This window comes from Micromesistius poutassou (assembly GCF_964030765.1).
Source record: "Micromesistius poutassou genome assembly, chromosome: 24".
Lineage (NCBI taxonomy): Eukaryota > Metazoa > Chordata > Actinopteri > Gadiformes > Gadidae > Micromesistius > Micromesistius poutassou.
The window spans coordinates 6092719-6115769 of record NC_140294.1 but is presented as its reverse complement, the minus strand read 5'-3'; the positions used below and the strand labels follow the sequence as shown (position 1 = coordinate 6115769).

The following is a 23051-nucleotide window of genomic DNA, read 5'->3' as shown; positions in this document are numbered from 1 at the left end:
AGAGGACCGGGTGCAAGTCTGACACGCTTACACCCAATACTACTTATGCATTCAACAGATTGGCGATTATTTTGCCAGGCGGCCTCCCTGTTTTTAATAATGGTTACGTGTTCCCTTTTTGAGTTATTATATGCTTGTACTCCTCATAGACTTCCACAAGCAGCTTCTGTTCATCGCTGGAAAAGATCCCGCTTGGTCCTTTTCGGACATTTGATCCATGATTTGATCCATGACATTCACGGTTCTGGGCTGGTTACAAATCTCGTGAGCACATGTAATCCACAATAACGTTAGCCTGGCTTAAACTAATCTGAACAAGGCGCGGCTGAACTGTGTTGATGGAATGGCTTTAGCCTCAAGTGGAAGTTGGCGTTAGTTCTAACTGGGCTTAATCAACTAAGTGTAATCAACTTTGTTAGCAACTTTGATGGAATACCCCTCTGGTCACTGATATCTTTGCAACACAAACAATGAGGAGGATTGACTTGATCTATAAACGAAGTCCCTCAATCTTAATTGGCTAAACACCATGACCAACATTCTGAAACATCCATTAACATCCACATTTGCCTCAAACAATGTTAGGCTTGCAGCCCATGTAAATAGTTGTGAAATGATGTTCTTGTTGTTCTTTTAATTGTTTGTTACTCTGACCGTTCTGTTTGATATTGTGGAAAGGATGTTAGTGAATGATTCAGAGCATGATGCATTTTAAATGGCATCACTTTTGGTCTTGTGTCTTCATTTTTCTTAAAACAATTAAGAAAAATAAACATAGCCAAATTACAACCAATAGCTTCAGTCATTGAGGGCAAAACTAGGCCCAATTATAGGCCCAGATTTTTTTTATTTAGTTTTAGTTTTAGAGTAGGCCTGATTTGACTAATTGGCTTTGTATCCTTTCCTTCTGCCCTTGTAGTCCAAGACATGCTGCCCACCAGCTTTCAAAGTACAATGCTGCCACTGGTGGATTTGTATGCATTTTATTCACATAATTATCCCTCCCTGCTATTTTGTAGTACACCAAAACACCCTGAAACAACTTGAGTCTCACATACTTATGCCACCATACGCCACTAACAGTGCAAGCAGGCCAATGGCAACCAAGCGCGCAGTCCTTCCTCCCTCACTCCCTCAACCACCAGCCGCCACTGTCAAGAATACAACGTAGAGGACAAGAAATTCCTGGCAGAAAATTTCAAATTTTCGTATTGCTTCCCTTGTTAATGGGGCGAGGGATCCCTCACAAAGAGTAGATATTTGCCTATTAATACGTTTTAAGCATCCAGAAGTCATTCTCTTGCAAGAAACACAAAGTGATGTAAGGAATGCAGCTGATTGGGAGGGTCTTCCTCTTTTGAGTCAAACCTCGCCACATATGTTGCGCCACATATGCTTTCACTCAGAAGGCTTACTCAGTGTATGCAGGTACATGACCTAAGTGATGTGTGGAGGAATTTTCACAGGGAGCCAAGACAGTATACTTACGGGAATCCTATTACTATTGACTCACGTCAATAGTAATAGGATTCCCTTGGCAAGGCTTAACAGGTTTTATTGCTTCACACATCATCTTAATATTTTTAATATTAAGATGATATTAATATCATCTTAATATTAAAGATGATATTAATAATCCCTAAATTTGCAGTTTGTTACTGAGCTCAGTGAAGTCAAAGAGTGCTTACCGGCACTTTAACACCACTTTAACCCATATGGTAAAGAATTTAGGGATGCTTTTAAAGCCTTCTGGGATGGGTTTAGTGGCAAGGCATCTTTTAAGTCTTTACAACAGTGGTGGGATTTTACAAAAGTACACATTTAACAATTGTGTATACAGTATACTCGAAACATCACAAGAGACAGAACCCGTTCAATTACATTTTAGAAGCAAAATTAGAAGAAATTCAAAATTTGGCTTACTCTACTGGGGATCATGATAACATTGACAATTTAGCAATCAAGAAGGGCGCCTTAGCTGAGCTGTTAGGTGTTGATGCACAAGGAGCGTTGGTCTGTTCACAGTTTTACTGTGTGGATCAGATGGATGTACCTTCAAAAATGTTCTTTAGCTTGGAGAAGAAAAATGGCCAGAGGAAATGTATTCATTCCTTGCAATCTGAGTCTGGAACTCTTTTGACCAGTGCGCATGAGATTTCAAATAGAGCTGCACGGTTTATAAAGATCTATACTAGGATCTACTAAGGGAGGAGTGAACTAAGCGGTGAACAGGCTGTTTGTTCATGGAGGGATTGCCTCAGATTTCAGAGGAGTCCTTTGCCGAATTTAATTCCCATTTGACGTTGGAGGAACTGGAGAGGGCCCTTCAAGGTATGGGGCAAGGCCCCTGGCCTAGATGGAATCCCTATAGACGCGTAAAAGTCTTTCTGGTCTGAAGTGGGGGAGGATTTGCTTGCAGTGCTCAACGACTCCTGCCGGTGAGCTGTCGTAGGGCAGTCCTCACGCTTCTACCTCAGAAGGATGTGTGCTGGAGACCCGTGTGCTGGAGACCCGTGTCGCTCCTGTGTATAGTGACTATAAATTGTTATCCAAAGCACTGGCCAACAGACTATGTAGGGTGATAGACATCAAGGTCATCCAGCCGGACCAAACATACTGTATTCCCAGTAGATCAATTTTTGATAATGTTTTCGTTAGTCCGTGGTGTCATAAACATAGCCAAAATTCTGGGTCTTGATGTGGGTTTGGTCTCATTAGACCAAGAGAAAGCATTTGATAGAGCGGAGCATAGCTATCTGTGGGACAAGACCCAGTTACGTCATCAGTAGCCGTCGACAGCGTTTACGTTAATAGATGCGACATGTTTTTTCCAGTTGTTGAGTTTTACAATACCTGCTTCAGCTGTGGTGATTCTTCTTGAGTGGGTTTTAAACATATTTTTGCTGTCTGAGAAATGTGGAGAAAAAAAAGAAGACTTGTTCAACGCTTTATTCGACACCTGGGAATGCTGGTGGATCTGATCGAGGTATGTAGAATATACTGCAAAAGGTTTTGTTGTAGTTAACCTAGCCACATAGCATGCTTGTATAACTAACGTTAATGTTGTTGGATCAACCCCTTTGTGATATACGTTATGTCAAATAAACTTTGAAGCATGTTCAGGTCTGATAGGATAGAATACCCAGTAATGTACCGTGGGATTTAAGTCAGGGCCTTCAGTAACGAATTCCACCAACGCCCAACCCCCAAACACTCAGACATGCCCACAAATTTCATATTAGGTGCCAATACAGCCAACACAGCCAAATACGTGCATCACACTATGCGCTACTGCATAACAAGACAGCAAAAAAAATATCAACACAATGCAGTTGATCTTCAACAACAACAGCGCACAGGCACACCACTGTGCATTACCGCAGCTAGACTAATGCAGCATCACCATCAGATCTTTCATTATGTCACTCTGCAACCAGATTGCACAAATCTTACTTCCAAGGGGTTGTTAGCCCTCCCCCTTACCCCTCAATAAAATGACAATTGGGACAACACTACCCTGCGGGTGAACGCGCAAGAGTGAGGGGTATGGATGAGGGTTTGGGTGAAGGGGTGAATTGAGATTCACTGTAAGAGTAACTTTAAGGGGCGTGTCTGTTCCTGGGTATCATACCTCTTTGTTTATCTGCCTATGCTGACTATATAGTTCTACTAATTAGTGTTAAAGGAAGGCTTGAAAGATGGAAGTGGTTATTGTCAAAAATGTCATACAAGGGGCATGTGCTCATCATTAATAATCTGGTAGCATGGTCCTTATGGCATAGACTAGCCTGCATAGACCCTCCACCTGACCTGTTGCAAAAGATTCTTCAGTCTGTTTTGAGAAATCTCTTTTGGGATGTGCTCCACTGGGTACCAGTCTGTTTTGTTCTTGCCTAAAGATGAGGCGGGCAGGGCCTCATACACTTGCAAAGTAGGACTGCAGCTTTAAGACTGCAGTTTGTAAAAAGGCTCTTGACAGGGCCCACAGACGTTGAATGGAGGGTTTTGAGCTGTGCAATACTGAAAATGGGTGGGAGTTTGAGGTTAGACAAATACTTGTTTTTGGTGAAACCAAATGAAATGTTGTTTTCAAAGCTGCCACCTTTTTATCGTAGTTGTTTGAACGTTTGGGCCTTGTTCAATGTCAGAAGGTAACCCTGCAACCTCCTCACATTGGCTCCTGCAAGAACCTGTAATTAGAGGTGCACGTCTGGATATCTCCTCAGCCAATTCCCCTTCGCTACAGAAGATGCTGTGTGCTGCCAAGATCGTCACGTTGAAAGATGTAGTTGACCTGACGGGGCCACATATTGAAATAGGAGGGGGCTTGCTGATTCCGCGGGGCTGAGGTTGCGTCAGGTGGTGTCGCATCTCCTGGAAGAATGGCGTTCTGCCAGCACCACAGATAAGATCAGAATCAGAATCATTAGGGGTCCTACGGAATCCGTAGGAAACCTATTGTATTCGTTAGTATTATTATTTTTATTCTGACTTTTTGGCTCCAAAAGTTATAAAAATTGGCAGGCTTATAGAACTCGTAGAGTTAGTTAAGGAATCAAAAGATGGGCCAGAATAACACATAGGTGGCGCTATAACAAGGTCTTGAAGTTCAGGACTTCAACAGGCTGCCATTACCACTAGGAAGGTGCAATTTGTATGAAACTTGGTATACATGCACCATTTGTCATGATGAACAACTTTCCCATTGCAACCCATATGGTCAGACCATTGGGATATAGTGCAGTGACCACAACTTGACCAAACACCCACACATTAACTCCTTTGGTGCTGAAAGTGGGAAAAGCTCCAAACTTGGCACACATGTACCAGGTCACTGTGGGACTATAGGGTGATCAAATAATAGCAATAAGGCAAAAGATGGCAGAGATATGTATTTTAAAGTGAAATACATGCATATGTATACAGCTCTACAACATGTTTAAACAGCTCCAACATTGCATCCAAAAGACCTAGGCCCAGCTGTTGAATGTGGCTATTAAGAGGAGATTCCATAGTATACCCATGCCAAATTTGAAGACTATATCTGAAAAAACAACCAAAAAACATTAGTTTGAAGTTCTCCCTTCTGAACCATGGCCTCTCTACAATGCAGGCTGGGCCTTAAAGGGGTACACACGTTATTTCGCAAACATCCGTTTGACAGTGGATTTTGACACTGTAGGCTTTAGAAACATGGTTGGTGATTGTTTTGATATGTTAACTGCCGGAAAACCAGTTTTTAAGGCATACCAATGCATATTACCATACCAACCAAGCTCACCATACCTCCACATAGGAAAGACTTATATTTCTCAAAATATACTCCAATCTGCCCTTGGCAGTCTACGGTCATACTGTCGGTCATACTGTCATACTGTCATATTGTCGTTCATACATTGTCGTTCAAGGTGCTGGCTTGACAAGAGGCCAGTACTAGAGCACATGGTATATGTGGCGGCTAGGCTGATGGCTAGGCTGGTGGCTGTCATACCGTAGGACCCCGTTATTGTTGCTGGCAACTATATTTTTATTTGTCATTGTACAGTGTACAACGAAATTTTAGCAGCATCCACACAACATAAAAATTGTAAAAATGAGTAAAAGGTGCAAGGCAGTAGTACGCATAAAAAATAAATAGATGATATGTACAGTTTTTTACAATTATTGCACATGTGTGTGTTTGTGCATCTGTCAGTGCCTGTTTGGGTTTAGTGCAGTGATGGCTTGTGGAAAGAAGCTTCTAAGTCTGTTTGTTGTGGTTCTGATGGACCTGTAGCGCCTGCCAGAGGGCAGCAGGTCAAACAGGTGCTGGATGAGTGCTGTCTCTTGTGATTCCCGTGGCTCTGCTGAGGCAGTGGGACGAGTACATGTCTCTGAGGGAAGGGAGGGGGCATCCGAATATCCTTTGTGCTGTCTTGACCACTCTCTGTAGTCTCTTCCTATCTGCCTCGGTGCAGTTGGAGAACCACACTGTGATGCAGTAGGTTAAGATGCTCTCGATGGTAGAGCGGTAGAAAGTCACCAACAGCTTCTCACAGATGTTACTTTTCCTGACTACTCTCCGAGTGATCAAGCCCTGCCAATAGCTCAACCTAGAGAGGGAGTGTGTTTTATTGGTAACCCAATGCCAATCAGGGGGGTTGCACATTTTGTATGTTAACAGGTAATGATTGGAAGGTATCTGATGGCCCGCCCTGGGCATGTGTTTATACTGTTGTATGTGTAGAATTAGGAGGCAGACTTAAGAGAGGATTAAGGAAAGATTATGGTGGTTGTTTGGGTTTCCAGCATGAGCCCACAAACAAAGTAATGAGAGAGAGTACCAGAGGGAGACAGAATAGGAGAGCAACACAAAGTAACACAGGGTAACATAGAAGAGAGTCAACAGTGCAGCAGGATGGCTCATATTGGATCTATGGTCTATTTGGGACAACAGACTTGGAAACTGCACTTTCATTTCAACTGACTTCTGTATTTGGCGAGCTAGCCAGGAGTTAAGAAGAGGACTACTTCAAGCGTATAGTTTTTCAAGTTTCAAGTTGGTGGGGGAGACAGAGACAGAGATATAAAACCAGATACTGTTTGAAGTAACAACTTGAGCCGTAGTCAGGAATAGTTAGGTAAAGTCCTAGGCATTAAGGCTAGTCATTAAGTCCCTCAGGGCAAAGACACCCTATAGCCGGACTCTAGGAGCCGTAGGACTGCAGGACTTCTGGGGACGACTCCAGGCCTAGATTTACATTTACTTTTAGGTGATTTTGCTGACGCTTTTATACAAAGCCACTTACAACCAATCATTCACACACCGGCGACGGAGTCAACCCTGCAGGGCGACAGCCAGCTGGTCAGGAGCAGTGAGGGTGAGGTCTCGCTCAGGAACACCTCAACACCGCGACGAACTAGCAACCTTCCGGTTACCAGTCAACCCGCTCTACCTTCTGAGCTACAGAAGCCCCACCACTGGCCTAGCACCAGTGTCTCAGAGGAGTGTTCCCCTGACCCAATGTATTTTGTTCTGTCCCCGTTCTTTGTTTCACTTGGATTTCAAAGATAATGAAACTCAAATGAGCAGCAATGTGACAAAAAGCCACAGGAGGTAACCCAGGCGATGATGAGCGATCTGCAAGAGGCTTATAGTTGCTAAGGGCAGCGTAGTGAATCGTGTTTTCTCCTATTTGTCTCCCCTCAGCCAATAGATTGTGTGCATTTGTTCCAACATGCCCGATCCCAGCTACCTGCAGCCTTTTTTTTAAACAAGTTAACGCCCAGAAAAGGAAGGGTAACATTTCACTAAGAAACTTAAGCAGAATGACCATTTGTTTTTCTTTTATTTTTCGCCATTTAGATTGCTCTAAGCTTATAGAACAGCCCTTGAAACAGAAAATGAAATAAATTACGAGATTTCATGCACCGACTGCACAAATGAGACAAGAAAGTGCAGAGGTAATGGTCTGAATATAAAAGGCAGTTAAGATGTGTGGTGGGAATTTTGAGCCCCGTCAATCATTTCTGTCTAAACTGTTAAGAATAAAGAGTCATCCGAACTTAAAACAATTAGGCTAATTTAATCAAGTAATAAAGCAATACAATACAATAATACAAGATCTCGGATGGGAGTTTGCCCTGCGTCTGTCTCTATTAGCTTAGTCCAATGCATTGGCAAAAGCAAGGACTTCTTATACAGTGTTGTCAGGATGCTGAGGCTCTGCCCCCCAATTGATTGGTTAACCAGATGGTAACCTGTCGCTGAACCTCCTCAGGATGTCCTAAAGGGGACGTAGCCATTCCCTCTCGTTCGGAGCCCTAGCTTCTCGACCTTCCCGAGGGGCTCAGGAAAACAGGCACATACCAACAAATGGCAGTTAGAGAAACAGAATGTGAAAAAAAAATTGCACATTACAGATGTTAAGGTCACCCAAATCCCTGGTCACCTAAATCTGTCATTTTTTTCAATTGATCTCATAGTGCTGGTTACTAGGGTGTCTAGATTCTTCAGATCTAATACTAACCTACATCCCACAGCAATAGCATTGACATAGATCGGGACGCTTCGGTCCCAATATCAGTGGCGTCTGGTGGTTTTTAAAGTGAGGGAGGAAGGACTGCAGGGAGGGATAATTAAGTTAATACAATTGATACAAATCCACCAGTGGCAGCATTGTACTTTGAAAGGTGGTGGGCAGCATGTCTTTGAAATGGACTACAAGGGCAGAAGGAAAGGATGTCAAGTTCCTTTTTATCTCTGTTTTAATCAAACTGTGAATGGCTGCAATTAAATCATTTTGGATTGTTTTTGACATTCCTGTGAAGACAGTCAAGCTTTCCAGATGTTATGCCAGAACACAGTCATCCCGAGCAATCACCTCCACAAGCTAATTGCCCTTGTTGTCAGAATTGTCCCCTTCGTCATGCCCCCTAAATGAGAACTCTTGCATGTCCAGGTAAGCAATTGCATCTAACAGACGTTTCATCATCTGCCTATTGCCACGCACTTAAGCATTGTCAGATCAGGTCAGATTCAAATTTATTGTCGTTGCACAAGTAAGGACAACCAGTACAACAAAATGCAGTTTAACATCTATCCGTATCCCAGACGGGAGGATAGAGAACAGTCCATGACTGAGTGTGGTCCTTGATGATATTGTGTGCACGTCGCAGACACCGTGAGTGATGAAGGTCAGTGATGGCAGGGAGTGATGTGCCAATGATTTATTGAGCAGTTTCCACCACTCTCTGTAGGGCTTTCCTGTCAGCCATTGTGCAGTTCCCATACCACACCGTGAAGCAGTTGGTGACGATGCTCTCAACGGTGCAGCGACAGAAGTTCTGGAGGGTCTGAGTGGAGAGTCCAGCTTTTTTCAGTTTTCTGAGGGAGAAGAGGCGTTGTTGAGCTTTCTTGATCAGAGTGGAGGTGTTGAGTGACCAGGAGACGTCTTGTGAGATGTGGACACCCATGAACTTGAAGCTGGTGATCCACTCTACTTCCTTTGCTTTCCGGAAGTCAACGATAAGTTCTTTGGTTTTGGTGTTGAGCGCAATGTTGTTATTTGCGCACCATGCTGCCAAGTGCTGGACTTCCTCCCTGTAGGTTGATTTGCACAGTCTGTCCTGTTTGATCTGATTGTTCCTGATTAAGCCGAGCACTGTTGTGTCATCTGCAAATTTGATGATGGAGTTAGTGTTGTGAATGGGGGAGCAGTCATGGGTGAAGAGGGTGTACAGTAATGGGCTGAGTACACATCCTTGTGGTACATTAGTGTTTAGTGGAGAAGTTGTTTAACCTCACCGTCTGTGGTCTGTTGATCAGAAAGTCCAATATCCAGTTGCAGATGGATATGCTGATGCCAAGCTTGTGTAGTTTCATGAACAGATCAGATGGTGTGATTGTGTTAAAAGCTGAACCGAAGTCGATGAATAGCATCTTAGCATAGGAATTGCTATTATCCAGCTGCGTGAGGGCAGAGTGGAGGGCTGTGGATATGGCGTCCTCAGTCGAGGCACACGGGAACAACAGCCTGGGCAAGTGACACGTTGAAAAATGTCGGTGTAGACTCCAGACAGTTGCTCAGCGCATGTTCTCGACACCTGCCCACCTGCTTCTGATTGGGGTGTATCTTGATCTGCTTATGAGTTGAGACATCATTAACGCTTGTGTTGATGTATTCCAGAACAGAGGAGGTATATGTCTCAATGTCCAGCTGGGAGTCAGCGGTGGCATTGGTGGCGAGCAGACAAGCTTTAGAGTGGCCTCTGCACCCTCGGGCCAGATCTTTACAGTCCTCACTGTGGGTATCACCCGGCTGATAAGGGGTGTGTATCTGGGCAGCAGCAGCAGGGAAAGATGGTCAGATTAACCCAGGAGGGGGAGTGGTGTAGCCTTGTAGGCCTCTGGATGTTTGTGTACACCTTGTCCAAGATTGTGTCCCCTCTGGTTGGACAGGAGATATGTTGGTAGAACTTGGGGAGTACAGACTTGAGGTTTGAATGATTGAAATCCCCTGCAGCAATAAACCCCCCTTCTGGGTGTGTAGTTTGTTATCTGCTAATGGCAGCATGTAGTTCTTTCATTGCTAGTTTAGCATTGGCATCAAGGGGTAAATGGCCATGATAACAGTACATGTGAATTCTCTGGGTAGGTAAAAAGGCCGGCATTTAACAGACAGGTATTCCAGGTTCTCAGTGACTCCCGATCAGGACAGTGTTCGTACACCATGCATTGTTGACATAAATGCACAAACCACCGCTCTAGTCTTGCCGGAGTCTTCAGTTGTTCTGTCAGCTCTGAACATTCCAGTCCATAATTCGTCTATGAGAGGTAATCCAGAGTCGTATTTCATCCAGTTTATTTGCCGGTGACTGCACATTGGCTAGGAATATCCTTGGTAGTGGCAGCTTATGTGGGGTTAGCCTTAGCCTAGCTTGTAGGCCACCCCTCTTTTGTTGACGGCCTTGACGCAGCCTCCGGGCCCTCCCCTCTGGAGGAGCTGGTATTCTAGGCCCTGGCTATCTCCAGTGGTAGTTGAAGATCTTGAAAAATGTGGCTCGTGCAGTGAGCATGGATGTCCAAAAGTTTGTGTCTACTGTACAATATATTCCCATGTTGTATCGTGGGGAAAGCGCTGCCAATAGTAAACAAACACTCACTTATTCACAAAAACTTGGGAGACGCAGTGCCTTGCGCTGTAGTCGCGACGCAATCACACATGTATGGTGCTGTTGGATTTGCGGCCACACACCCTCATCTACAACCCGATCTATAGGCACGGTGCCCAGCAAGGAAAGTCGGATAGCAGCACCTACGTGATCTTGCCACGTGGCGTTTGGTTGCCCTATCAAGATTTTTCACATCAGTGAAACCATGAACAGCCCACGTTGGAGATTTGCCATTATTCATTAGCAAACAGCAGCAGCAATAACAGTCGATTGTTAGTAATGCTAGCAGTGAGCCATGAGTACCTAGCACCATGTAGCACTCACGACACTGACTTTGCCATTACTTTTGGTGATCTTAATTTTGGGAAGTGGTCTACCTTTTTCTTTGGTCGCTAACTTACCACTGTAACACAATGAATGGAGTGCTTTGTGTAATAAAACATGAACAATGTCCTCTGTTTCCATTGTGAACTTTATTTGCAAATGTTATGATCTCGCTATCGTTCAGATGATCGGAACTTCTTGCTTAGTGTCTCTAAGACTGAGCGGAGCTGAGCTTAGTGTCTCTAAGAGCGTTTGTTCGTAGCCTAGACAGTGTTGCCAGATTGGGCAGATTTCCCACCCAATGATCATTTTTCCAGCCTAATGTGATTAAAAGTAGCCCAATTGGGCAGTAAATCTTCCCAATCTGGCAACACTGAGCCTAGACTTGAGGGGATGAACCAATAAGCAGGAGCCCTGGCTGCTTCACAGCCAGGGCTCCTGCTTATTGGTTCATAGCTCAGCCAGGGCTCCTGCTTATTGGTTCATAGCGCAGCCAGGGCTCCTGCTTATTGGTTCATAGCTCAGCCAGGGCTCCTGCTTATTGGTTCATAGCGCAGCCAGGGCTCCTGCTTATTGGTTCATAGCGCAGCCAGGGCTCCTGCTTATTGGTTCATAGCTCAGCCAGGGCTCCTGCGTATTGGTTAATAGTGCAGCGCAAATAGATTTTGGCGCAATTCAGACCCCTTAGCTAGTCACACCCACTCAGAGGAGGAATTTCCTCCTCTCGCATTGAACCCATGGACCTATAAAGATTGAACCCCATGTTATTCACCGGCCGCCAACACTGTCGGGGAAATGAATGGGAGTCAGTCGGGGCTGAGGGAGGAATGTCCTCCAGCAGTAATATTCAATAGGCGATAGGGGGTGCTAATGTCCCTTTACCCAGGGAAACGAACATTACATATGCAAAGGCATTAAAGTAGTCATATTTAAGGGCATTAATTCATTACAGTAGTCTGGGCAATCTACATTTTTTATTCTCAACAATGTTAAGGAGGATCTTCCTCCCTCTCCTCACTGGAGAAGCCTCCATACTGAATATACAAAAGGAAAGGGAAAAAACAATGTTGGAGTTGTGGTTTCCGAGATATTTCGTGTTGCATGCAAAATATATAAAACAAAACCAAGTCTACAGACAGAGACAGACGGAGACAAACAGACAGAGAGAGAGAGACAGAGAGAGTGACAGGCAGAGACAGATCAGCAGGCAACGGCTGCATTTCATTAAAAGACTACTCTAATATTTCAGCACTTTCTACGTTTCTATTTTCTCCGACACACGTGACTTGTGTGTGAATCATACACTTAAGTCACGTGTGTGTCTGTTCATGCAAATTACACACACATGTGCACAATTTTTCCCGGTTCTTCCTGTTTGGGCGTTTAATGAAGACACCCAGTAAAAACGACAGCTGGCTGGCAATGAGTCAGACACACTGATTTTATATACTTTTTTTGATTCCACATTACAAGTCAAATTTTCCTCAGGAATTCAAAACATAAATACAGGACAGCACATTGTTATTTAACATACACTTTCAGGGGTACAAGAAACATCTCCTTTTCCAGGTTGACATGCTTCCTATAATTTCAGGAATTGAGCAGTATTTTACTAGCTGTTTGGCTCTTGTTTTTGAAAGCCCCCCTATGCACACTCACACACGCACGCACGCACGCACGCACTCACGCACGCACGCACACACGCACACTCACACACACACACACATCAAGGGAAAAACATCCCGACATGTCAGGTGATCCTCATCTGTTGTTCACTTTTAGTCATTGGGCCTTTGTTTTCTTCAGGTTGTGTTATCTAGCCATGCCCTCTGCTAACTAGCTGTCTCGTTTTCTAGGTTGTTGTTTTTCTAGTTCTCTTTGTTGTTAACCAGTGACCCCCTTATCTGTACGAGATAAACTGCTCGCTGGCAACGTTTCCCTCACATGATGTATGGACAGTTGCATTGCGGGGAGGGGGTGAAACTCAGCCATTCGTGAGGAACTCACAAATGGAGTAGAGCCGCTGCTCCTCTGCTCAGAAAGGAGTCGTTGATGTGGTTCATATGGTAAGGACGCCCACTGGGCACACCAGGCACGTCCCGCGGGGAGGAGACCTCGGGGAAGACCCAGGACTAGGTGGACACTGGCCTGGGAACGCCTCGGGAACCCCCCGTCAGAGCTGGTCAATGTGGCCCGGGAAAGGGAAGTCTGGGGCCCCCTGGCCCCTAGAGCTGCTGGCCCCCGCGACCCGACCCCGGATAAGCAGTTTGAAGATGAGTGAAACTGTATTCAGTGCGCACTCTGCTAGAGGGGAGGCTGGTATATGAATACATTAACTGTGTGCTCATTTCCTGTACTTATTTTCTTGTCCGTTCTAGACGCACTATCTCAGAAAGGAAAAAAGAACACGGGCGAAAACACATTGACGAATATGTCCTCCGTCATGTCACCTCCGAATCGGTTTCTTTATCAGCTTCCAACATTGCTGCCCAGTTGTTCTTATTCTTAAACTGCTGTGAAACTCCCCAATAGGCCTTCTGTGTCACAGGAAGGTTACATTATAATCCTAGTTCCAGTCTGCTAGGGCTTTTAAAGGCCCGCCGTTATACGATAACCCTTTAATGGACCCCTGAGGAGGCCCCCGGACCAGAGGCTCCATCGGAGGGGGGGGGGTAAGGAGGGCAACAGGGGGTCGAGAGGACAGACCGATATTAAAGGACCTAATGCCTCGCTTCCACGGTGCGGTGCGACTCGGCTTCACGTTACGCTGAATCTGTCTGGCGGTTCCACCGGCGACAGAACCCTTATGGTAGGGCGGGGTTAAAGCCGGACGGCTTGTATAATATATTTATATAATTATATAATATAAGCAAACCCAGCCGCACCGAAACGAGCCGGAAATAAGGAAATAAGGCGTTAGTGAAAGTTATAAAGTTTTCGACGGCACAAAATAAAACACAAATGACAGTTAAACAGTTATGTCAAATTACATTTAAACAACGGTTGCTTGCTAAAGAGTTGACATGGGTTTTCCTTTGGACGCTGCTCCTCACAAATTCACCAAAACATTTTCACACACATCACAAACATCACACACTCCACAGTCACAGATCTGTAACAGTTCTGATATGCCAGAGCTCAACAGGAAGGGGACATTAAAGGTTGTATCAGCGATGCTAGGCCAAAACAAATGATCACATTCACCAGAGGGGTATTCCAACCAAGCTAAAGGCAAAGCCGGGCTTATTTTGCTTAGCCAGGCTTCTTTCAGCTAGAGTTGTGTTCCATTAACGTGACTTAAGGGAATCTCCGCTAAGTAACCATGGCAACTTATCCGACCAGACTAACCTGGTCGGGAGCAGGTTAACTGTCAGGCTAACTTGAGCGGTGTTTCAGAGAAGTCCATCTGTCAGCAACAATTGTACCATCAGAAGGTTCCGCCAAGCCTAGTCCTCACAATTTTGTCATAAATGTACATATATGAAGTACAAACAGCGTATATTTTCACTAAGGGTCTAAGATTAAATGATGCAAATAAAATAATTAAATTAATTGCTATCTATTGTTATCGTGGGTATTCTCAACACATTTTTTTTTTTTACAAATCTATGTATTTGTATAAAAATATATTATATATATTGAAAATTATTATTCCAATATTGAAATGGTCTAGCATAGTGCTGGGCGGTATACCGGTTAACACCGAATACAGGTCTGTATTTTTGTTATGATATGAATTTTTAATATACAGCCATACCGGTATTTGCGGCCGTGAATGAATGAACGTGTGTGTGTGTGCACGTGCGTGTGTGTGTGTGTGTGTGGCGAGAGTATGCGATTTCAAAGTAAAAAACCAACTGAAAGCCAATGCATCAAAAACTATTAGCTCAAAACCAAATAAACAAATCAAAAACAGCGTCGCTTATTCGCTTCAAATACTTTCTTTTCTTTTCAAATCTTGGCAATTAATACGGCGCGGTACCGAGCGGTTGAAAACAATGTTGGCGTCTCCTGTGGCTGCCTTGCGCACCTGCGTTATATGACTTAATATTAGGGTGGAAGTTATGTTTTAAACCCCGCCATGCACACAAGTGTAAACACAAGCCGCATAGCTGCGTGACTGCCTGCTTTCAGCATATATATATTTTTTTTTTTTGAAGATTAGTCGTAAAAGTCGAAAATTTGTCCTTACTGGCAGCACTAGTGAAAACCTGATTATGCATGAAAAAAAAAATACCCTCATATACTGTGAAACCGTTAGAATTTAGAAAAATACCATGATATAAATTTTTGGTCATAGCGCCCAGCACTAGTCTAGCACCTGCCCTGTGATACGTGCGACCCGAGTTTGCGTCCAGTGTACGTCATAGAATTATTGGCGTTGGCTTTATTTTGTAATTCCCTTTATGTCAGAGAAAGTAGGCCTAACAATTAACTTTTTATATAAGAAATATGTCTTACAATTTCCCTAGAACTCAAATATAATTTGCAAAAACTGGTTAATGTTAAGTTAATGTTAATATTAATGTTACTGATAGTGAAGCCATTGTCACAATGACAAAGACACTGCTGCATGGGAAATTGTCATCCACATAAAGTCCATTCAGGTGAGTCTCTCGGCAGGCAGCCGAGACCACTTCTGTTGTCAATTTAGAATAGTCAAAGAAATGGCATGAAAAGTTCTTTGATTTCTCTAGTAATCATTCCTATATTACTAATTGCGTGGGGATAGAACCCTGGACGACCGGATGCAAGTCTGACACGTTAACTCAAGACTATCTCCCTGATTTCAAATCCGTGGTCAATATTCAATTAAAATATGTTACGCTTAATACTACTTATGCATTCAACAGATCGGCCAGGCAGCCTCCCTGTTTCTATTAATGGTTACGGTGTTCCCTTTTTGAGTTATTATATGCTTGTACTCCTCATAGACCTCCACAAGCAGCTTCTGTTCGCCGCTGGAAAAGATCCCGCTCGGTCCTTTTCGGACATTTGATCCATGATTCGTCATTCACGGTTCTGGCCTGGTTACAAATCTTGTGAACGTGCGTAATCCAGGATAACGTGAGCCTGGTTTGAACTAACCTGAGCAAGGCGCGGCTGAACTGTGTTGATGGAACGGCTTTAGCCTCAAGTGGAAGTTGGCGCTAGTTCTAACTCGGCTTAATCAACTAAGCGCTGCTTTCGTTAGCGACTTTGATGGAATACCCCTCTGATCTTTCCTCACGATCCACTAGCGGCCCGCCCCATCAGCAGGCCGTCAGAAAACGCGTCTCTGTAGGCAGACTGTGCTCCGAGATACACACACACACACACACACACAACACAAACATTTTCAACCAACCCACCCAACCACAACTCGGACCGCAAGTATTAATATTAACATAATGTACCCGACCCACTTATTGTAGAAGGTATAGGCCATGCTCTTGATTAGCTTAATCATAGCCTTATTGGCTTACGTAAAACTGACATCCCTGAGTCAGATGCATTTAAAACAAATTGTTACAATGTTGATGCATAGCAGTTTAACGTGAGGAACCTGCATTATTGCATTAGCCTATTTTATCCCGTTTCAGCATTCATGCAAAAGTTAGTAATAATAGCTTTCAACATTCACAATAAATACGGATTTCCCACTAGCCTACATAAAATGTAGAAAAAGAAACGTCTTTATTAGCGGACACTCTTAACAATCTGTACATTTAAACCGTTGTTCACCAGGTCAACAAATAGCCTAGGCTTAACATAACGTATTCTAAATAAAACGGTGACCTAAATCAGATCAGAGTTACTGTCACTCTGAATGGACAGCAGACTACAGACTACACATGCAACATTATTCCCATGAAGTTGCGTTCTCTGTGAGGCTTTCGGATGAGATCCAGCGTAAACATCAGAACGATAAGGACACCATACATACTTGGTCCATACTGACATCGTCTTCCAGTGTCCTGAACCAGCAGGTGGATACAGGATCATCTCGTATCTCTTTCTGTGTGGATAATATTAGACCTACTAAGAGGGTGACCATATTTCCTAACAACAAACCCTGGGTAACCAAGGACCTAAAGGAGATTTTGAACAAGAAAAAGAGTCTTCTTCTTCACCGGCTCTGAGGTGGAAAAGAAAGAGGTCAACAGAGAGTTCAAGCGTGCAATAAAAAAGGCCAAATTGAGATATAAAAACAAGGTGGAGAGAACATTTGCCCGGGGCAACCGCCGCACTGCATGGCAGGGCTTAAATGTATGGCAGCAGTTAACTCCAGTCCTGGCAGTCGCAGACCCATACAGGTTGCAGGCTACAGCCCGACCTCACCGCCAATGACCTGAACATGTTCTTCACCAGATTCGAGAACGATAACAGCTCTGACCTCAAGGTCAGGTTCATTTCCTCACTCAAACCTCATCACTGACATCACTATCAGCACTGGGGAGGTGGTCAGCGCTTTTAGGAGGTCCAAAGTCAATAAGGCGCCAGGCCCAGACCACATATGTGGGCGGACCCTTAGGCCCTGTGCTGAGCAACTGGCGGGTGGACTCCTACATCTGTTTCAGTGATCAACTGCAGCACAGTCCCCCAGTTGTGGAAACACTCCACGGTGATTCCCATACCCAAGAAGGGTACCACCAAAGTCATGTATGGCCTTAGGCCTGTGGCCCTAACCTCGCTGGTAAGGAAGGCCATGGAGAGAGTCATAAAGGACTATATCACCAAGGTAACAGATCCATTGATGGATTCATTCCAATTTGCATATCGGGTGGGCGATTGCAACGGTTGACGATGCAAAAATGTTCATCTTAGACACCATCCACAAACATCTGGAAACTCCAAACTCCACAGCCAGACTATTTGCTGACTTCTCGTCAGCATCCCTCCTCTACATCCTCTACACCGATGACTGTCGGTCTACTCAGCCAAACTGTCACATGGTGAAGTTTGCTGATGACACAGTCGTCCTGTCTCTGCTCTCAGACTCCCTCCATGATCACAGCTCAGCTCTGCAGGAGTTTGTGGAATGGTGTGAGCTATCCTGTCTAGAGCTGAATGCGAGTTAAACCAAGGAGATGATAGTGACCTCCTCCCCCAAGCGGAAGCAGCTGACTGAGGCAGTCACTACCACCATCCAGGGGAAGCCAGTTGAGGTTGTAGAGGAGTATAAATACCTTGGGACTATCTTTGACAACCAGCTGAGTTTTCCACCAACACAGAGGACATTCTGAAGAAATGCCCTCAGCGGCGGTCTCTGCTTAGGAAACTAAAATCATTTGATGTAAGTAAGGACATTCAAACTACTTTTTACTATTCACTCAATGAAAGTGTCGTAACATTTTCCTTCACTTGTTGGTTTCACTCCATTAGTCTTCGAAACAGAAACCGCTTACATCAAACTGTTAACGCCGGCTCCAGAATGATTGGACGCCCCCTTAGAGCTCTGTCTACACCATGCCATCAGCAGACCTTGAAGACTGCCTGTAGGATCCTTCATGACCCGTCGCATGTTCTGTCTTCATGGTGTGAGTGGCCCCCCTCAGGGCGCAGCCTGTCCAGGCTGTAGGACCCAGAGGAGGAAGGTGACCTTTGACCCCGGGGCTGTTCTGCTCCTAAACCCCCAGCCCCCCCCCCCCCCCCCCCCCCACCCCCAAATCCTTGGACTACACCACACAGTAGACTGACTGATGCACTCATCCCATCCCCCTTCCCCCTATTTTATATATTGCTATTTATTCATAAATGTATTGATGATGTGCTGTATATGGTGGAATACGCTGCTCTTTGTGCCATTGAATTGCCCCTTGGGGATGAATAAAGTGCTTTGAAACTTGAAACTACGTTGGCAGCTGGAAAGCTTGTGCTGCATCTTAGCACAAGTCATTCATGATGTCTTTGTCTTTTATATGATATAGCCTACTTTATAAATTACAAAAGTGTATTCTGCATCTTTATTTTAACCGACCTGACCCGAATATCATTAAAGTATGAAATTGTTATTTTTGGTGACTCGCAACCGCTCAATTTGGATCAATCCGCATATCACTGATACATGCACACGCACTGGCAGCTGATTCACCCGCTACTCCTCTCAAACGCGCAATGCTTGAGGTCTATCAAAGGAAAACCCGGGGACCGCCTTCCACTCCGTCATACCCCCACTCCAACATTGACGTCTAATGGTCGGAGTGGCGGCACTTCCATTGTTTTCAAACGTCCCACCACTCCGACTGCAAACGCAGTCGTCAATTGATGGAATGGGTTATTTCATACACCATCACAACCAACATTTGGAATTAATCAAATAAATTATAGATGACTAATACTGAAATGGCTACTTTTTGGTTGAACACATTTGAACACCTTTTTTATGATCCCCCAATGTTGACCTGAAGTTGGCGCCACTGATTGGTACACTGTCGGAATGGAGGTAGCCTACTAAAAGGTGTCGGAATGGGGGCATGTCGGACTGGCGGCATGTCGGAATGGCGGCATGTCGGACTGGCAGCATGTAACCGGGATATTTGGCACAGAGAAGACGGTGGGCGACATCTGGAGTTGACCAAAGGTTAGTGTGATATACTGTGCTCAAACAAACAGCTTCAACAACATGTTTTCTGGAACTCATATACTACGTTTACTTGTTGGGAAAACACCACAACATGTCTCCTTTAAGGATGAACTACTGCCACACCTCTCACATGACTGTTCAACAAGTAGCCCTCATGCGCATGCGACTGATTGGCGACTACTGTTGTTATCACGTGACACGCTGCGCGGATCAGATCGTACGGTCTACATAGATAGATCGATCGATGGATAGATAGAGGTACGAAACAAAACATCACAGCAGTTATAACATATATAACACATATTAACATCAAATGTATAATAACAGAGCAGCTTTGGACTCACCACCGATATCGGGTCGGAGCGTCTTGTCGTACTCCTTCAGTAAGTTGTTGAGGATGTGAGTGGCGTCCGCCTGGTGGCTCCGGGGGGCCATGACCTGACGGACAGGGCCGTGGTGGGGGTCCTGGGGGTCCTCGCTGTGGTCCAGCTGGTCGGAGCTGGTGGAGAAGGAGGAGAAATACATTAAAAAAAACTTGTCTCTGAGATGGTCTCAAGACAAACGTTAGTTATCATGAGACTCATGAGATGGATTCATGTCGCGTGACGGCCTGCAGTAGCGGTGTGTGTGTGTGTGTGTGTGTGTGTGTGTGTGTGTGTGTGTGTGTGTGTGTGTGTGTGTGTGTGTGTGTGTGTGTGTGTGTGCGTGTGCGTGCGTGTGTGCGCGCCATGGATTCGTATCGTGCGCCAAGATGTTCATAAAACGCAAAAAGACAAAAGACGACCACAATCCAACGTGCAGGAGAATGTTGAACTTTTAAACGCAGGGAAACGCTTGAAAAGGTAAATTCCTCACCGAGTTGCAAGAACGACGAGAAGTAATAAAAGGACGCCCGCCAACTCGTCGCTCATCTTCCCTCCAGCAGATCAGAGTATTCCGTCCTGAGCGTTAGAACGCGTCACACCGCGGCGCGCGGCGGACCCTCGGCTCTCCTCCGCCGTGAGGACCAATAATCCGTCTTCTCAACTTCTTCGTCGTCGTCATCGCCAGCCCTCCCGCACCCCCCCCCCCCCCCCCCCCCCCAACACGCACACACACACACACACACACACACACACACACACACACACACACACACACACACGCACTACTTCTCCTGCGTGTCTTTCATCCCAGGTCCACGCAGGTTGGTTCCTTCTTGCTCGTGGACCTTTTAAAGGGTTCGGCGGTAGACCGGCGTTAGGAAAAAGGAATCCAGAAAGAGAATAAAGCTTTCTCCTTCTCCCTCGATGTGGTGGTGGCGCCACTTGAGCGACATGTGGAGCCGTGTAGTCCGCCAGAGAGAGAGCGAGAGCGAGAGAGAGAGAGAGAGAGAGAGAGAGAGAGAGAGAGAGAGAGAGAGAGAGAGAGAGAGAGAGAGAGAGAGAGAGAGAGAGAGAGAGAGAGAGAGAGAGAGCTCTTAATGAAGTCTACATCCACTCTGGGCGGTGGACGTTGTTGGACCTTTTCAAACCACACCTGATTAAAGATATGTTCATTAATGAGCGGCCCGTGGGTGTACTTTATACGTTGATCATGAAAACAAAACCAATGTAATGATTGGAATGACGTAAAAAAGAGCCTACGGTACAATAAGTAAATCTGTGTATTGTTTTTTGTTAACAGGGACCATGTATAGAACAGGTTCTATACCAGGGTTAGCTGAACAGCTCACCTGGTAGGATATAGTTTGTGCAATAAACCAGCAGACCGAGATGGAACTCCCTTCAAACATTGTTTGAAGGACTAGTGCACCCCCTGGCGGTATGAGGAGGCATTACACTCGCTCACCCACCCACAAATATCTATCTTTACAAGGGTAGGTAGACTCTCTCTCTCTCTCTCTCTCTCTCTCTCTCTCTCTCTCTCTCTCTCTCTCTCTCTCTCTCTCTCTCTCACTCAAATAGTATGCTATAAAAGTACTGTAATGACCTCATCTGTGACTTAGGAATGTCCAATCACAAGTACTCGTTCAACATTTATTGTTTCCAACCTGGTCACTGTATGGCCGTAACCAACGCACACCACAACACACACAACCAGCGGTCCATCGGAACACACGCCCACGGCGCGCTGAGCGCTTCAACGCGCATGCCCCCACCCTCCTGTTCTCAAGCCCCGCCCCCAGCTGACCGGGCGATTCGAACCCCTACACTGATTGGCAAGTAGAACATTCCAATGCATGCACATAGAACAACTGGAATAACAGACAAAGACATACAAACACATAACACATAACACACAAACTCTTAAAGAGGCCCAGGGTCGCTACAGTAGGCTACTATAAAAAAGTAAATGTGATATTATTAAAAAATGACAAAAATGACGTCTTTTATCTGTTCATATCTCGTATGAACAGATAAATGAAAGATACACTCTAAATACACAGTATGTACAACATGGAGGATGTGTGCTATAGTGTACGGTGTAAAGAGTCCAGGGGAGGAGTCTGTTTATGGGGAGCTTGAGGTCCTCCTCTCATCACAACAGGGGACCAATCTCGCTGCTGCGATCGCACACTGTTGTGTTTCCCCCAACAGGTCTGGCGGTTTGTGAGCATCTGGAGCGTCTTTAAAGTCCTTCCTTTGTGATCCGTGGGAAGTGTGTGTTCCCGATGTCTTCGTATGACCGGCAGGAGGTCAGGAAGTGCAGCTCTGCTTGTAGTTGGTTTAGTGTGCGGTGGGAGCACAGTCTGTGTTCTCTTGTGAGCCAGGTCTGTCTGTGGCGTCCCTTCTCCGTGGCCAGGCTGTGTTCACTGAGTCTGTATCTTGTCAAGGATTTCCTCAGGTTTGGGTCGGTCACGGTGGTCAGGTATTCTGCCGGACAAAAAGCAAGCCAATTGACTGGTTTTTGGTGGACGCTTTCCAATGTGCCAAATAGTTTTCCTTTAGTTTTCTTATCATTTGGTGTTGCCTGATGTGTTGATTGTTGGACAGAGTCCCAGGACAAGCTGGCTACGGGGACACTTTTCAGGGTGTAACTCTCTGTGGTGTTGAGAGCAGACCCGGTGGCGGCTACTTCTTCCGTATAGCCGACCACCCCGCCGCGGTCCCCGGAACCAGGTAGACCCTTCCCTTTGTCTACCCCGAGCACCCCGCGCACCACCACCCCGAGGAAGCCGGGCCCTAGGTGGGTCCAAACCACCCCTCACCGTCGTGAAGCTGCCAGGCGCACGACCCCGCCCTCTTCCCCCGATAGGTTTCGGGACCTGAGTCACGCCTGTCCACCCCTCGTCGGATGCCCTCGGTCTAGCCTAGCTCTGTCGTGTGGAGACCCCCAGTCCTACAGGCGCGCTCCTCTCAGTCGGTCCCTCTAGGATATATTCTAATTGTCCGCTGGCGCGCTTCGATCAACTCCACCGGGGGTGACAAGCCGCCCCGGCAGCTCTCCGCACCACCAACGGATCGAGTGAACCCAACCTCTTAAACTATCGGACCGCTCCCCGCAGCATCAGCAACAACACTGCAAC

At 45.5% G+C, this 23051-nt stretch overlaps 1 protein-coding gene across 1 annotated transcript in view; it reads right to left on the bottom strand.

The window, feature by feature from the left end:
- Positions 1 to 21363, bottom strand: part of LOC311369541 (gamma-aminobutyric acid receptor subunit gamma-3-like) — a gene marked incomplete at its 3' end in the record, with an annotated part of 72272 nt that extends 50909 nt beyond the window's left edge. The window contains exon 1 of the mRNA XM_084487768.1: positions 19888 to 21363. Within this exon, the coding sequence (XP_084343894.1) occupies positions 19888 to 20068 (181 nt within the window). The 5' untranslated portion in view covers positions 20069 to 21363. The remainder of the gene's footprint in view (positions 1 to 19887) is intronic.
- Positions 21364 to 23051: the final 1688 nt, after the last annotated feature.